The 17,415-nt window shown below is 32.0% G+C and overlaps 1 protein-coding gene across 1 annotated transcript; it reads left to right on the forward strand.

The window, feature by feature from the left end:
• The first annotated feature begins 1,492 nt into the window (after nucleotides 1–1,492).
• On the forward strand, nucleotides 1,493–9,039 carry LOC139487084 (uncharacterized). The gene is made up of 5 exons (XM_071272088.1): nucleotides 1,493–1,607; nucleotides 5,327–5,547; nucleotides 7,120–7,224; nucleotides 7,819–7,936; nucleotides 8,830–9,039. The coding sequence occupies exons 2-5, from the start codon at nucleotides 5,352–5,354 to the stop codon at nucleotides 8,945–8,947; spliced, it is 537 nt and encodes a 178-aa protein (XP_071128189.1). The 5' UTR covers nucleotides 1,493–1,607; nucleotides 5,327–5,351; the 3' UTR covers nucleotides 8,948–9,039.
• Nucleotides 9,040–17,415: the final 8,376 nt, after the last annotated feature.

Genomic DNA, 17,415 nt, shown 5'->3' on the forward strand with positions numbered 1-17,415 from the left:
AAAACTCAAAACGGGAAGTTTCTAATCAAAAGACAAAATTAAGAGATCAAACACATCGTACGAATATATACCAAATACCATATTCCTGACTTGGTACAGACATTTTCTAATGTACCTGGTTTTATAGCTAGCTAAATTCCCACGTATACGACACGTATTAAAATCCGTTATATTGACAACTATGCATGAACAAAACAATCACACATATTAGGTAAAATGGTATAATCCTAATCACTTAACGAAAAAGAAAACCACACACACATGTAACAAAGAAGTACAAAACAAACTAAGCATATGATTAAACATTAAAGATAGGAAAACAGAAATTTACCATAGTCGAAAGAGAATGTAAAACTTTGCTGATGAAATCAAAATGATTATGTTAATCAAGAAGTTACGTTATAGATAATGCATATTTTAATGTTTTTCTTGTCGTTGAACACATCGAGGGGTGTCAGGATTGATCAAATGGAAGACCGACCATAGGGAGGTCTTTCTTTGAGCAATCCTGACAACCCGAGGTGTGTTCGTCGACAAGAAAAACCTTAAAATAGGCATTATCTGACTTATATACCAACCAAGTCAGAAGTTGTAAAAGCAATTATAGGTCAAAGTTCGGTCTTGTCACAGAGCTTTAACTCACACCGAACAGCAAGAAACAAAGGACCCTCAAAATAGATATATCTATATAATGAACATAGTAAAACGTGAATTATCATATCCTTAAGAATGTAAGTTGAAAGAAATACCTGTGCATCATAAACTTACACAATGGCAACAGTTATAAAGTCATAGATTGATGCAGAAACAAATCCGAGATACAAACCGAAACCGAGACAAAAACGCTAATTATAGGAGCAAAAACAACGAAACAACAAAAATACTGTGGTGCAACTAAATATTTTTCAATGTAACATAAAATATTCGTATTTTTTTTATAATTCAATCCACATAAAAATATACCATTATATTAATTTATAAGATTACTCCAGCTACTTATAGTATAACCTTATCTAACAAGGTAGGAGGTTACTTGTGCAACTACTGCTTCACTGACCTTTCTAAATGGAAGTTAACGTTGTGAATTTGAATCCCTCACGTGCTAGATGCGCTTGACCACAATCTTAATTGACTAGAATTATTACCACTTTCCCTACCAAATGCAAATAGTTGACAGTGAAAAAATAACAAAATACAGCTGAAAGTGGCGTTGAATACCAATCAATCAATCACATTATGTAGGGAGTTTAATGTTTTTTTTAAACAACAACCATAAAAGCGTAACATTTGGAACAATTGTGAACACATTTTGTAGATATTAAAGTAATACATAATTCAATACTGCCTTAAATTATGGTTTGATAATCTGCAAGTACAGGTAAAAGTGCACACGTTTAACAAAAGATGAAAGATGTCGCACACCCAACCCATTTTACATATTCATTAACATGTTTAAAATGAACAAACCTGAAGAACATATGTCACTGATTATTGTTTCACACCTACAGCATTCCTCGATTGAATACCTGAATTGTATGAGCTATATAAGTAGCCACTTCGTTTACAAAATTATCTTATTCGCATTAGGTCTGCTATTACACATTGGGGTAAGTGTTCATTTATTCTCTGGCATAATGAAAATCCATCTGATCAGCTTTTGTTGGTTTTTTTTATATTCAAACACTCAAAACAAAAATATCCAATTTGTCAATGAACGTTAGTTGAAACGTTACGTTAGCTTTCATTACATGTTGTCCAATCTTAAGTTTCTTTATTGTGTTTACAATTTCTTTTTGCATACTTTCGTTTTTTTAGTGTATGTACTGATGCTACATGCAATTAGTGGTTGAAATAGAAAGCTGAGTCGTTATTTTAAAACTTACACATACACTAAACATAATTACGTTCCCATTGATAAAACAAAATGTTTATATGTAGTTTAAATCAATTTTTTTTCTACATGCAGTCGATAGTCGATGTAGGCCTTGTGTAGGTTAAGTGTACACAAAACTAGACATTTAGAACATTATTTTTACCATAAATATTTAAGGAAGAAACGATTTTTATATAAAATTGATACATATAACACTTGTTAATATAGTTCTTTACGAAATGTTTGTCTAAACTTGATATATGTATTTGTTATAAAAACACTTTACGTAGCCTTATTAACCCATTCATCTTTGCCGATCACATAATTTGTTTGAAAGATCTTCCCAAATTGATTGGACGTACACACTGACAGAAATATTAGCCACTGGTTTTTACTCAAACAACGATTCACCCATAAATGCATTACTGAAAAAGGGTGAATTTAATTGCTTATTTACCCGTTAAAATACAATTTGAAATTAAAAAAAATATGTCACCGTTTCTTTCCAAATACTCCTTGGGGAAAAAAATACCATTTGAAACAAACAGAAAATATAGAAATGTACTGATTCTTAACATCGCAATTGTTTTCTTCGTCGGTAAGCACACTAATGCAGCCTACGTTTTAAATGCGTAATCGAGACATCTTTAAACTACTGCAAATCATCCAAAATGACTTTATAATTTGTTCTCGCGTGAAGGTTTGTATTTTACTTTTTTTCAACGATACCAATTCAATATTCAACACTATAATGTAAGGGGGAACTGAGGGTTCAGGATATTAAAAAGATTTTGTTCATTCTAATCATCTGAATGACCCGGTTTTTGTTTTGATCAAATTGAGGGAACATCAATCCCCCGTTTTCTTTATAAATCTAATTGGCGTTCCCTAACAGCTAGAAAAGTAAAGTTGTTTGTTTGAAAATTTGGTTCTACGTTATGAACATTTAAATGACATATAGTTTGCAAGTGTGAACAAATCTTATGTACAGGTAACTAAACAAGGTGTATAGATGTGAACATTTTTTTTGTGAAACTAGTGTACATTACATTAAACCAAATGTAAACATGTTTACTGTACACGGCGTTTGGTGTGAACACGGCCTTATATTCTTATAAAACTTTTATTCTTATGCTAGAAAAGTAATATTTTTTATTTAAGTTTTATAAAATGATAGAACTTTGAATTTTTTCTTTATCTTAGTTCAATTAATTAGTCCATAATAGTCAAACTTAATATTTAAATCTGCTGGTTTTTTAAATTATAGTCGCCGTAAGGTTAAAATTGACAACAGGTAAAATTGACATACAGGATAATGTGAAGGTCATGATTATACAGTGCAAACACAATAAAAGCTAATTTTTACATAAATAAGGCCGTTAGTTTTTTCGTTTGAATTGTTTTACATTGTCTTTTCGGGGCTTTTTATAACTGACTTTGCGGTATGGGCTTTGCTCATTGTTGAAGGCCGTACGGTGACCTATAGTTGTTAATGTTTGTGTCATTTTGGTCTTTTGTGGATAGATGTCTCATTGGCAATCATACCACATCTTCCTTTTTAATTATAAGACAGTAGTGTCTTTGGAAAAACTGGTTGATTCTACTAATTCAAAAACATTATCTCGAGTTAACGCGGCTGACAATTAAAAATATTTCGACAACACGGTGCCAATTTCACACGAAGGTGACTATAGATTAACTCAAATAACCTAGACATCAATAATACACTTAAAGTTTATCGCTATTTAGTCCAATCCGGGAAAAACAGTCATTTACACAACTTCCTGTTTGGGACATGCCGCCGAAAATAAAGGTCATCAGCAGTGAGCTGAGCGAGGAACAACTTTAGAAAGTAACCTCATCAGATAAAACTTATTTTTCTAATCATTTATAAACTGCTAATCGTTTGAAAGGCTTAAATATGCAGTGTTTGTTGCAATTGACCTACCGTTGTCAAATTTGAAATTATACCAACTTGGATCGTTTAGGACATTTTTGATTTTTTTTTGTTTGAGGACTGCCCTCCAAGCAGTTATAACATATAAACTGTCACAACCTTTGGAAATTTAGAGTTGCGCCATTTCACATCGCAAATAACTATTTATTTTTATTTGGCATATCTTTGAAATCTTTGCGCACTGTTCGGAAATTTTAAAATTGTACTAGCGTCTGAGGTGTTCGCCTAAATTGTATAAATTACAAGATTTGGAAAAAGTTCCTCAGTTTGGATATATTGACATGATTCATTTGACATCGTGCTATTATTGAAGAAGGATTTCTGTTATCCGAAATATCTAATATTTGTTCATTTTATAGTTATTTAATGGTGATGTTGTACCCTTTTTGACTTGTTATTTATATAACATCTCCATGCCTTATATATCATGTACTGTAGTACGCCGCTAGATTAAAACTGACGTGGAAAAGTAACACATGGCCAGCAAAAGCTTCATTTTTATGAAGCCTAGGTGGTCATGTGGTCTAGCGGGACGGCTACAGTGTAGGCGATTTTGTGTCACGATATCGCAGTAGCATGGATTCGAATCCCGGCGAGGGAAGAACAAAAAATTTGCGAAAGCAAATTTACAGGTCTAACATTGTTGGGTTGATGTTTAGACGAGTTGTATATACATAATGTACACAGCCATGTATCACCATCACTGCTGGTGATCCGATGGATAAATCTGTTGTAGAGTTGTCACTGACTCAGACGTACTTATAAATATAATTATTTTCTGTTATCTATCATACGATTGGTTGTAACCCGGAGTCTTATATGTGACTAAAAGTCAGTCTGATTACGGAATCAAAATCCGGATTTCTTTTTTATGGTTTTTCTCCAAAAATAACATAAATAACTTAATCTAAAAATCATAAGAATGGATGACAAATGCAACTATGCATGCTACCTATAAAACACAATGGCATGTTGATTAATTTATCGGGAAAGGACGAGAAGCGACACACAAAATGAGGTTTTCTCGTTCAATAATATAGATTTTATAGTGTGTCTTTCTATGTTGTGATGTTACACTATTGTTTCATACACGGCTGAATGTTAGTAAAATTGCAACTGTCCTAAGTCCAGAACCTGATGTTCAGTACATGTAGTTGTCCTTTGATGATGTGGTATATAAATGTTTCTCGTTTCTCGTGTTTTCTGTATACATTAGACCTTTGACTTCCCGTTTGAATGGTTTTTTTACTAGTAATTGTTGGGGTCCTTTATAGCTTGGTGTTCGGTGTGAGCGAATTTAGACGAAAAGAGATTTTCAAACACATAAGTCGAAAACAAAATGGACAATGTTGTATAAAAAACCGAAAAACCGAAAAACGAAAACATGACAACCAACATCAAACAAAACAGAACATAATGTATATAGTTTAAAAATATTTTAAAATTTCACAGTAAAAATAAATCCTCTTTATTTTACCAACCTTTTTGTTTTTCAGACGTTTCCGTGTGCTCCAAGTTAAAATGAAAGGAACAACGATCATATTATTTGTTATTGCTTCCGATGTCCTTGGTTTCCAAAATAATGAAAAGACATCGAGACCAATAACATATAGGCAGTATTGTAAAGACGGCGAATCCCTTGATAAGATGTTTCCTGATCCGTTTCCATATACGTGTAAACCTGGACCAGGAAAAAACGTAGTGTGCAAAACTCATTGTATGTATATTTAAGCTACTTATAAAATATATCCTCACTAATATAAACGTTAAACATACTTATGACAGATGAAGTTTCATGGAAGTGAAATTAAACTAGCGATTTTATAATTCACATAGTATAAAAAAAAACACAGATTAAATGCATAATCAGGCAGGACGAGAACAGATTAATGCAAAATGGATATGCTTTGTTTTAAAACCGATTAGCTGATCTCCATTTTAAACGTGCTTGTTTACAATGTAACATTCCACAGGTGATATGGCAACTCACCGGGGCATTTTATTTTGATCTCGAGCAGACTAGTCTTTGCTCTTACTCCTTAATGATACATGCTTAGTAAAACCTGCCCTTTTTAACTGTTTTTGTAAGACCCGGTCGATTTTCGATTTAAGTACAAACTTTGTTGATGAAATTATTATTTTGTGATTTTCTATACATTCTTTTTCTCTTAAAAATTAGATGCTTTAACTTAAAAAAATCTAATAGGGAGAAAACATGAAAAGACAATATTACAGCTAAGTGCATATGTCCCGATTCATTAGTGGTTGAAATAAATGTTTACATAAGGCTGGACTTGTTCAAGGGTCTATTTGGATTAAGGGCAAAATATAAAGATAACCACTATCAACAGTTGGTAATTGGTTAAAACAGAAATATAGACCTACAAAATGACATCAACGTACCCCTAGATGGGTTGCTACATGTACAACAGTCTTTATGTGCAGGAGACGTTGCATTTTCTCTAAACGAATACCCAGGCTGAGTAAGGTGTTAAGTTCACTCTAACGAATACCAAAATTGACAAAATTTCTACTTCCCAGTCATTCTTGTGCTTCATCAATTTCAGGTTTACCATATATGCATTTAAATTGTCTGCTTGATCAAATTTAAGGAGTATAGTCAGAAACAAATATAAACGGTCATGAAAAGGTGTTTTTTAAACTTTAATTTTCAAACAAAATCTAATGTATACGCATTGATTGATGAATGAATGTTTTGTACAATACAAAAACAGATGCATCTCTGCTTCATTTTCCTCAATTTTTAGCGAAACCCGAAGCTCATTTTTTTTTATGGAAAACGAAGAAAGTGGTCTATAAGGAATGTTACAACAAAAATACTTGTTAAATAAATTGCAGTATTCTGCAAAAAATCCCAATTTTCCGAAATCAAAAATACATCAATAATATTGACAATGGTGAACACTTTTCTTAGCTGCGAAACCATGAGACATTTTAGCATTTGTTCTCATCAAATTTTCACCAAATTTTGGTAGAGAAAAAAAATCTGAATTTTAGGACCAAAATTATCAGACAATGAACCAGCTCTTTTGTGTAAAATGACAGACTAATTGTCTAACAAGATAACCAAAAAAACTAAGATGCCATGACACATGAATGTGATAATCAGTACGAAACGTAAATAACCACAGATGTTACATGTATAGAAACAAACAAATCATTGAAATAGAATAAGTTTTACGAACCAAACACATTTTTAACAATTTTTAATTGCCGGATTTTCATTCTGTATCAATTTCATAAATGTACCTAATTTTTATTTCCGTAGTTTATAATTTGAAAAACTCTTTCAAATGTCCTGGATATGGCTATGTAAGTGGATGGGAATATTTAGAAGGATTCGGTGAAAACGTTCGCTGTTGTGAAGATAAAAGTAAGTATATACAAACATGACATCTTTGTAATAAATTATGACGTATATCATGTATGCGTTATTGGTATAATTGGCACAAATGTTTTGAAAAAACTATCGAAATCTTAAAGCATTGGATATCTACCGCCATTTTTAAAGTGATCTATGATCAAGGCTTTCATTCAAATAAGATAACGAAAAGTATCAAATTCGTAAATCATAGCAATGTGATTATTGAACAAAACTCACGGATCATTAACATGTTCAAATGTAGTCTTGACTGATTGATTGATTTGTGCTTTATGCCACTTTCTGCATATGTGGATATTTTGTCACGGTAAATTTATATTGGTTGAGAAGCCGGAGTGCACGGATGGGACCACTGACCTTCTGCAAATTAACTGACAATTTTAGTAGATAAATATTGAAGTCAAACGCACGCTTTCAAAAGTAAAAGAAGATAATAATTTCACATATAATGAGTTCATATTTTCAAAAAAAAAAAGAAACACCTCTAGCATCTAAGTAACAGTTCAAAAATGCTAAAAAATATCTCTTACTATATTAACATGAACAAATAGATATGTAAGCAGTGATACGCAATAATTTTTGCAGACATAGAGTACACATTCAGAGACTGCGATTTACATTTGGATGACGCGACATCATTTGGGAGAACCTATAGAATTAATAAAGGAAAGGTTATCGTTGGATTCAACAGTAAAGATGGCGGGTTTGTAAACTTTTTTCATTACATATGTTTTATAACTGAACTAGATACAAATTTGCAAAGACCTTTTTCATCTAATTGAGTATTTCCGCTTAGCCTGATCTAGATGACGCCACGGCAATTTTGTTCGCGATATTTTATTTTTATGTGAAGTTTGAATACAAACATCGGGAGTTCCTAGTTTTATATACTGGTGGTACTGTATCTATTCGCTAATGTCGCGATGATAAATTGCCCGAGAAAACTAGTGGATTCATACATATATTTGCAGGCATACTTACATAATATATTTTAAACGTTTTATATTGCTTTATTTGAACAAACAGTGCTTTGTAATACTGATTGGTTGATTTTTTTGGTCTAAAACATTTAAACATATATTATTATTCATTATCCGTAAATATGTGTCATTGCAAAATTATAACTCATTCATACATTTCTCAGTTATCACATATTAAATTTTTGACCTCTAAATTTTTATTTTTAACTTTTATGATTAAACAACAAGTATCCAAAAAAGAAATATTCGAAAGATACTAGTTATTGAACCATTGATATTTTACCTGTGCAAAATTGTATCTCTTGTATATATTAAAAGTAAAATCACACAAATACTGACTATCGAGTAAAATTCACACCGAAAAATCCCTCAGCAATATCCAAAATCAAACGCGCAAAAACATCAAACAAATGGAATGCATCAAAAATTGACACCTTCCAGTATCGCATCTCTGTATTCCTTGATATAAAAAGAGTACATTTCTTCCATGTCATGATACAAACACAAAAACCAAAGTTATATCGCCTACTTAAAGGTATATAGTTATATTCATTTGTTTAATTTACTTTGTTTTTTATTTGTATACTTATTCACAATTTCGTTTTATATATTACAGAGTTACTTGGTACAACATAGAATGCTCATATAGAAAACGTCCAACATATGGCTATAGAAAACGTCCAACATATGGCTGGGGAAAACAAGACGGTTCAACATTTTATAAAGGAAAATAGATCAAAGAGGAAGAAGAGAAAAAATGTCGAACTCTAAGTTAACAGCATATACAAATGCACCCGTGAATTAAAAACCCAAGTATATGCACTGCTCTTACTTATTTCTAGTGAATAGCTCTTTCAAGGTATTGCCATTGGTTATGAACTTAGTTAGCTACTGTACATTTAGAAAAAAGTAATTGTTATGATTGAGATTCACTTACCTCATCATCAATGCGAGATTTCATTTTATTTTTCTCCTTCAAGCTATTTGTGTTTCACTTTGTTAATTTGTGTATACTATAGGTATTGAGTTGCACAATTGACGAGTCATACTTCGTATTTCTGGTTAGACAATTCAAAGAGTTCATATCTATAATACGTTTATTATATAAGTATGAAACACATGGTTACATTTGGCTGATGCAAGGACATGTCGTATTCTATACTAATAATATAAGTTACAAATTTATAGCAATAATACGAACACTTGTGATGGGTTGTAATATATAGGAATATATGTCACAAATCGTCAGCCGTCTACGTAGTTGAACTCCTGATGTTGTCAATATTGTTCACAGCTGCTTTTATTAAAGCACTACGATTTTCAGAAGAATCCACATACTCAATACTGATATAATCATTGAACAGAGGAAGTTCATATGTAAGCAACTGCCTTTTTGATGGCATGGCAAGCCCCGGATTACTGCTCATGACTATATCCTGTTCCACATGATCAGAAAGAAAAATGTTTTCATTCTAGTTAAGTCTAGTTTAAATATGAGAATAACGCCAGTATCTATTCGTGATCCCTAGTTGTATACTACATTAAATATGGTACCGTATGCATGTATGGAACCGTAGTTTTTCAAAAAAAAAATATCACAAAACAGTTGATGTTTGGGTTTAGTATAAAAATGAAGCATGCACTGTGTATCAAAGTCACTTGGTTCTACTGAAGGTACGTCAAAACAAAACACTTTGAAACCCTATATAATGAATATTTGTTGTTTTTGATATCATATGGCAGCCATCTTAGAAAAAGCCGCCATTTCAAAATTTCAACTTATGTCCATATGTTATATTGTTCAAAGTATCCAGCACATATAAATGCGCCTTACATTGATTTCCAACAGTCATGCCTTTGATATTGGTCTAACTTCCTCATGCACAAATATTCTATTATATCTGAGATAACGGAATCTGGTTGTAATGGATGCCAGTTGAAATATGAAATAACCGACCCATTATCATATCGCCACGAGTGTATGTGTATCCGCTGATAAATGTCAAACTGGTCTGGAAAAAATAACACACATGTTATATTAAATGTAGCATTGATATATTTACAGATGAACATATCAATTATAACTTTCTCGAATTTCTTTTGTTGAAAGCTGTATACGTCTCTATTCAAGTCTTTGGGTCAACCAGTAGTTTGGTTGCATTTTATTCGAAGTGTACACCATATTGATTTATCAGTGAAGTAATGCCCGTTAAAACATGGCAGTTGTCTCTTTTTAGCTCACCTTTCCTAAAAGGAAACGTGAGCTTTTGCCATCACTTGGCGTCCGTCGTCGTCCGTCGTCGTCGTCGTCGTAAACTATTTCAAAGATCTTCTCCTCTGAAACTACTGAACCATTTACAACCAAACTTTAGCTGAATGATCCTTATGGTATCTAGAATAAAGCTTGTGTTTTATTTTCCATTTTGTGAAAAAAACATGGCCGCCATGGCTAAAAATAGAACATGGGGGTAAAATGCAGTTTTTGGCTTATATCTAAAAAACGAAAGCATTTAGAACAAATCTGACAAATGTCTGATATGGGGGTAAAAATGTTCATTAGGTGAAGATCTATCAGCCCTGAAATTATCAGATGAATCAAACAACCCATTGTTGGGTTTCTGCCACTCAATTGGTAGTTTTAAGTAAATTTTGCAGTTTTTGGTCATTATTTTGAATATTATTATAGATAAAGATAAACTGTAAACAGCAAAAATGATCAGCAAAGTAAGATCTACAAATAAGTTAATATGACCAAAATTGTCAATTGACCCCTTAACTTTAAAAAATCTTCTCCTCTAAAACTACTCAACCAAATTCAACCAAACTTCAACTGAATGATCAGTAGGGTGTATAAAATAAAGTTTGTGTTTTATTTTCTATTTCGTCAAAAAACATGGCCTTCATGGCTAAAAATAAAACACAGGGTAAAATGCAGTTTTTGGCTTATATCTCAAAAACTCCAGCATTTAGAGCAAATAAGTTAAAGTATTTTTTAGGTCAAGGTCTACCTGTCCTGAAATTTTCAGCCGAATTAGGTAACTGTATTTTTCAGGTATAATGCCCCTGAATTGATGATTTTAAAGAATTTTGCAGTTTTTGGTTATTATCTTGAATATTATTATAGATACAGATAAACTGTTAGAAGCAAAAATGTTAAGCAAAGTAAGATCTCGAAATAAGTCAATTTGACCAAAATCGTCAATTGATCCCTTAAGGAGTTATTGCCCTTTAAAGACTTTTTTCACAATTTGTTCATCATGTTGACTTACTTTTAAAAAATCTTCTTCTTTGAAACTGCTGTATCCATTTCAGCCAAACTTAGGCTAAACGAGTTTCAGAGTATCTAGTATAAATTTTATATTTTATTTCCTTGTATGTCAAAAACATAGCTCTTATGGGTAAAATAGAACATAGGAGAAAAAGATTTTTTTTGCTTTTGAAGAAAATAGGACGATTCAAAGAACATTTGAATAAATTGAAAAGCCAAAATAATCATTGATGTGAGATTTAACCAAAAAAAATAAGGTGAGCGATTCAGGCTCTTGAGAGCCTCTTGTTTAAGAAATGATTGGTCCTAAATGCTCTTCAACTTCTTACTTGATTTGACCTTTCTAACTTTTTTTTTATTTTTTAGCGTCCTCGTGAGTCTTTTCTATACGAAACGCGCGTCTGGCGCAATTACAAATTGCAATCCTAGTCTGTATGATGAGTTTAATCCCTTACTTTTTGTTGTTAATTGGATATCAATTTGAATTAACTAAAAAGGCTGCATTTAAAGTACTGTTCTGGGAAAAAAACACCGATAGAACTGATTCAATTAAAACTCATCAGTTTAAAACGTCATATAAAAAAAAAGCATTCAAAAAATGGAAAAGCTAAAAAAAATAGCTAAAATAAGACTGTCACAATCGTTGATCAACTTGTTAGTTCATGAAGGATGAGCAGTTCCTGCTACACCTTTCGTTTACCTGAATCAATTAAGATCAGACAGCGCCTTATCGATGTTGTCAGCACCGTTGACATTTTTTGTTTTTTCTACATAGAGATAAAGATATCAAATTATTGTTGCCGGCTGTAAACCATATTTTGAAAGGGGCACGTTTTATAACTGTTTTTTCCCATAGATTGTTGTCCGTATCATTGAATGTGCTGCGACTGTCATGCATAGGTTAAGCTAGCTATAAAATCAGCTTAACTACACCATTTTCATTAGAAGGAAATACCTGCACCAAGTTTGGAATATTACAGATATAATTTGGGTTGATGTCTTTGGGCTTTTGATTTTACCATTTGAAAGGAGACTTTACAATCAAATTATTTTATTTACTTGCTCAGACAAAGCAGGAATTGCGAGATCTCCTTATCTTTACGAAGCAGTATCAGACCGTTTTTTGTTTTAAATTAAGTTCCTGTTTTTTTATGTATAGTAGTCGAAATGATTTTTCCAAGGCATTTTAATCTCGGTCTTCTGATGAATATCTGTTTAGATTCTGAAATACTGACATTTATTGCCTCTTTTTCTTACAACCCAACGTATTTTTTTAATAAAAAATGGTGTAGTTTTGTGTATGCACAATAGACATACACGTAATCAAGGCATCACAAGTAAATTATTAAGTCAGGGATTTCATTACCATAAATAAATTACAACTATTAAGATACAAATATTTGACTAGTAAATTTGGATGTTCATGAAGAAAACTTTAAATTTTTAAAAAAAGTATTTCACATCCTACATTTTACGGTTATATTGTTCTTAAAGCGCGTAAATTACTGTGTGGTCTGTATAAACTCATCAAACCTTTTACTAATTTCATAACTAAAGGTTATATTGCCACAATTGTAATTATATCTTTGAATATAGTTACCATTGACAATATCGATTTTGTCTAGAACAAATTAGAAAATAACTCAATGTGTATACTTTCAAACGGCACACACACACACGTTCATATGTATCAATAAAGTGATAAATTCCTACAGGTACTATCCTACAACCTCTCTATATATATATTTTTTTTTAATTGTACAAGTCATGCTTCTTTGACTGTTTATGACGTTAAAATACAAACAAAAAGTGGAGGGTAGCGTATCGGAACATCAGATTTTAGTGGAGGTTAGCGCATCGGAACATCAGATTTTAGTGGAGGTTAGCGCATCGGAACATCAGATTTTAGTGGAGGTTAGCGTATCGGAACATCAGATTTTAGTGGAGGTTAGCGTATCGGAACATCAGATTTTAGTGGAGGTTAGCGCATCGGAACATCGGATTTTAGTGGAGGTTAGCGCATCGGAACATCGGATTTTAGTGGAGGTTAGCGTATCGGAACATCAGATTTTAGTGGAGGTTAGCGCATCAGAACATCAGATTTTAGTGGAGGTTAGCGTATCGGAACATCAGATTTTAGTGGAGGTTAGCGTATCGGAACATCAGATTTTAGTGAGGGTTAGCGCATCGGAACATCGGATTTTAGTGGAGGTTAGCGCATCGGAACATCAGATTTTAGTGAGGGTTAGCGCATCGGAACATCGGATTTTAGTGGAGGTTAGCGCATCGGAATATCAGATTTTAGTGGAGGTTAGCGCATCGGAACATCGGATTTTAATGAAATTTGTCATTATAAACTATTGTTTCAGATCAGGGAATAGGTTTGGTACCATTAAAAAACGTTTAATCCCGCTGAAATTGTTCGCACCTGTGTTAAGTCGGGAATCTGATGTTCAGTTATTGTTATTTGCTGGTGTGCGAAGTTCATAAGTGTTTTTCTATTTTAATATAGATTAGACCGTTGATTTTCACCTTTGAATGGTTTTAAACTTTTTCCTTATTATGCCCTTTATTGCTTAGTGTTCGGTGTGAGCCAATGCGCCGTGTTCAAGACCGTACTTTGACCTACTTGTAAATCGATGGACAGAAAAACTAAATTGGGGTAACAAACTAAAACGCATGACATATAATAGAAGAACAACGACACAACAGTAAAATGTAACACACAGAAACGGACTAATCATTAGACAAAAACCGATAAGAAAAACGAATATAACATCAAAACCAAGTACATGAATGTGGGATAGAAAAGTACCGTGACACGTCTTAAAGTTATGTGAATTGAAACTCTGATTTAAGAAAAAACAAACGACACAACAGAATCACAACGTAAAATGTACAAATTACAAATCCGGAAAATAGTCTAATTCGGTAGGTCACATTCATGAAAGGGAAGCTTTAAGGGGATTGTAGTTACGACGTAAGGAACATATCCGATATCATTTGTGAATCGGTTATACCATAACAGTCAACCAACTCGTGACAGCGTCCGTAAAATTTACGGAGGGATGTTTCCAATTTCACCATTTGGAACTCTTGGTTTAATAGCTTCTTTGCAAGCAGCAACCCTCTATCAAGAAAATCATGATAGGAAATGCAAGCACGGGAATATCGTATCAATTGGGAGATATATACCCCGTATGCAGGTGCTGCTGGAATGTTGGTACTTACTAATGGAATATTTTAACCGTGTAAACTATTTAGGCAATATTTGAGAAAACACACATACCTAGAAATGTGACTATGTGTTGTTGTTTTTAGTCTGAATCAATTTTCATGAATTGTCCCCCTTCTGAGTCATGTGTTTAGCTGTAGTTGGCGTATATCAAGGTATTATCATTTGAAAATGGTTGTTCCAAGTCAGGAATATGACAGTTCTTGTTCATTCGTTTTTGATGCGTTTTGTTATTAGATTTTGCCATGTGATTATGGACTTTCCGAATTATTTTTCCTCCAAGTTCAGTATTTTTGTGATTTTACCTTTTATCATATAAATGGACTTTACAGCAATTTTTTAACGCTTTACTTAATACATAACTAGTAACATCCAGACATCTTTCTAGAAAATTAGGAAAACAGCAATCATAAGAAATGTAAGAGATCAACAGGGTTGTAAAATGACACTTATATTTGATAAAATAGCGTAGAATAAAAATGACTTTTGTTAGAAAAAATTGTGAACAATATGACAAGTAGACCTTGATTAATATATTTCTAATATTTTATTAGTAAAAAACAGAAATTTTATTATATCACTAAAAAGAATTTGGTATCTGATTAACAGAAAATATTAGGAGCTGTTCTTTTCAAAAAGAAGTCCATTGTGAAAAAAAAAATTAATGGATGCAATTAATGTTTGGTTTTCAATTCGAAAACAAGTTATGAATTTTAATTTAATTTACAAAGTTTTTTGGATTTATTGTTGTGTACAAATACTTTTGATAAACATTTTAAATGAGTAATACATAATATGTAAAGACTTTTCACACTTCCTGTAAGCGTGTTGCGTTACATGCTATGCTCTGTTGTAATGGATATACAATTAAATCCATGAACGTAAAACGTATGGAATATACCACAAATGAGACGAGAAATTGCAATATTTCCAATTGCTAAGATGGTTTATCTCAATATGAAATTGATAGAACATATCAATTTGAATAATTTTAGTTGATCTAATCACTGACATGAAGATGCATGAAATAAATGAAATACTTTTTGTTAACAATTAAAATTAAGGAGATGATATACAAAACATCAGCGAAACATTTACATTTGAAGACCTATCCGAGTCTTTATTCTACACGCTTATGTAATTCTTTTCAAAAATATGTGTATGTTTGAATATATTCATATCTATTTTAATTATAACATAATTCAGAATGGTAATGGGGAATGCGTTAAAGAGACAACCCAACCAATGATCATAAAACATCTTATGTGTCTTCATCCGGAATCGTAGCTTTCGTCCGATGTATTTCTTTTAATCTTCTGTTTATTTAGCGCATGTAAATTTAAAATATAATAAGATAATATCATGATTTTTATTAGCGATGTTCTAAACTAGAGGCATTTTCATTTTCCTTGTTGCAAAACTACATTTTGGAACACGTTAAAAATTAGATCCGAATTAATCTGCATTATGAAAATTTAACAAATATTTGAAGAAAAAAAAAGAAAATTATGCAGATTGGAAGTTTTTTATTTATCATTTATCAACACATTCAGCTTTAAGAAATACTTTATATAATGGTTGTAGAAAAGTTATATTATGGTTCAATGTTTGAGGAGATATTCATCACTAAATGCATATTTAGCTTGATGTGTTAATTGTCTTTGTTTTTTTTACCTTTCTATCTCTTTCATAAGAAGAGTCCCTTTTCTGTACTTCTAGTGTCACTGAAAATCCCACTGATATATGTTTAATTGATAACGATATATTTAGAAGATTGATTATGAATGATCAAGCTTTTATCATTTTGAATCTATTCGATGTTGTGTAATATCAAGACAGGAAACCTTGGTCGTAATTGATAAATATACCCCCAGGTTTTTTCGTCAAATCTGTTTTTTAGGGTTTTCAACATAAGATTCTGTATATGACACATGTAAGAAGGTTGTTTTTTTTCCAGTAAAATCCATATGTTACTTGAGTGTACGACCAATGTCTTTAGGAATATTGAATGATGAGTATTTGTTTTCATTGATGCTTGTTGTTGAAGACTGTAAGGTGACCTATAGTTGTTAATTTCTGTGTCATGTTTGTCTCTTGTTGAGAGTTGTCTAAATGGGAATTATACCACATCTTCTGTTTTGTGTGGTCAGAAAACAGAAGCAAAATATTACAAAAGAGAATCATCAATATGCTACTGAATGCTTTTGTTCAGACAGAGAAACTATAATTTTGAAATTTTTGATTTGGCAAAAAAAAACTGAATTAATAGCGAGAGGACTGGATATATTACGATTAGTTGCGATTAAAATCATTCTCTCATACATGTAGCGTAATTTTTTTTGTAAAATACCTGTATATTTTTTTCACCATAGCGCGTACATAAAATAGCGCACGTCCATTCTCCTGGCTGTCCTTCCGGACTTCTGGTTAATTTGATTTTTCCAGTGGACAATTCTTGTCAACTTTCTATAAAACTGAAATGGTATGGACAATTCGAAAATCAGTGCATATCAACTATTCTTTTAAAGAGTTATGACTTGTGGGAATATTGATTATATTGGAAATATTTCTGTCATTCCGTCATTTCTTTAATATATTTATACAAAGAATAAAGAATAAAATAAACAGCTGCGCAACGAGCGCATGATACACCCTTCGTCTTATAAAAAAAACACCATTATACATGTTTTTAACATAAC

The sequence above is a fragment of the Mytilus edulis genome, chromosome 8 (genome assembly GCF_963676685.1).
Source record: "Mytilus edulis chromosome 8, xbMytEdul2.2, whole genome shotgun sequence".
Taxonomy (NCBI): domain Eukaryota; kingdom Metazoa; phylum Mollusca; class Bivalvia; order Mytilida; family Mytilidae; genus Mytilus; species Mytilus edulis.

Excerpts from the sequence above, each read along its gene's own strand:
- LOC139487084 (XM_071272088.1), top strand. The coding sequence starts at position 5,352 with ATGAAAGGAACAACGATCATATTATTTGTTATTGCTTCCGATGTCCTT. Across the intron at positions 5,548-7,119 it reads CGTAGTGTGCAAAACTCATT|TTTATAATTTGAAAAACTCT; the intron begins GTATGTATATTT and ends TTATTTCCGTAG. Across the intron at positions 7,225-7,818 it reads TCGCTGTTGTGAAGATAAAA|ACATAGAGTACACATTCAGA; the intron begins GTAAGTATATAC and ends TAATTTTTGCAG.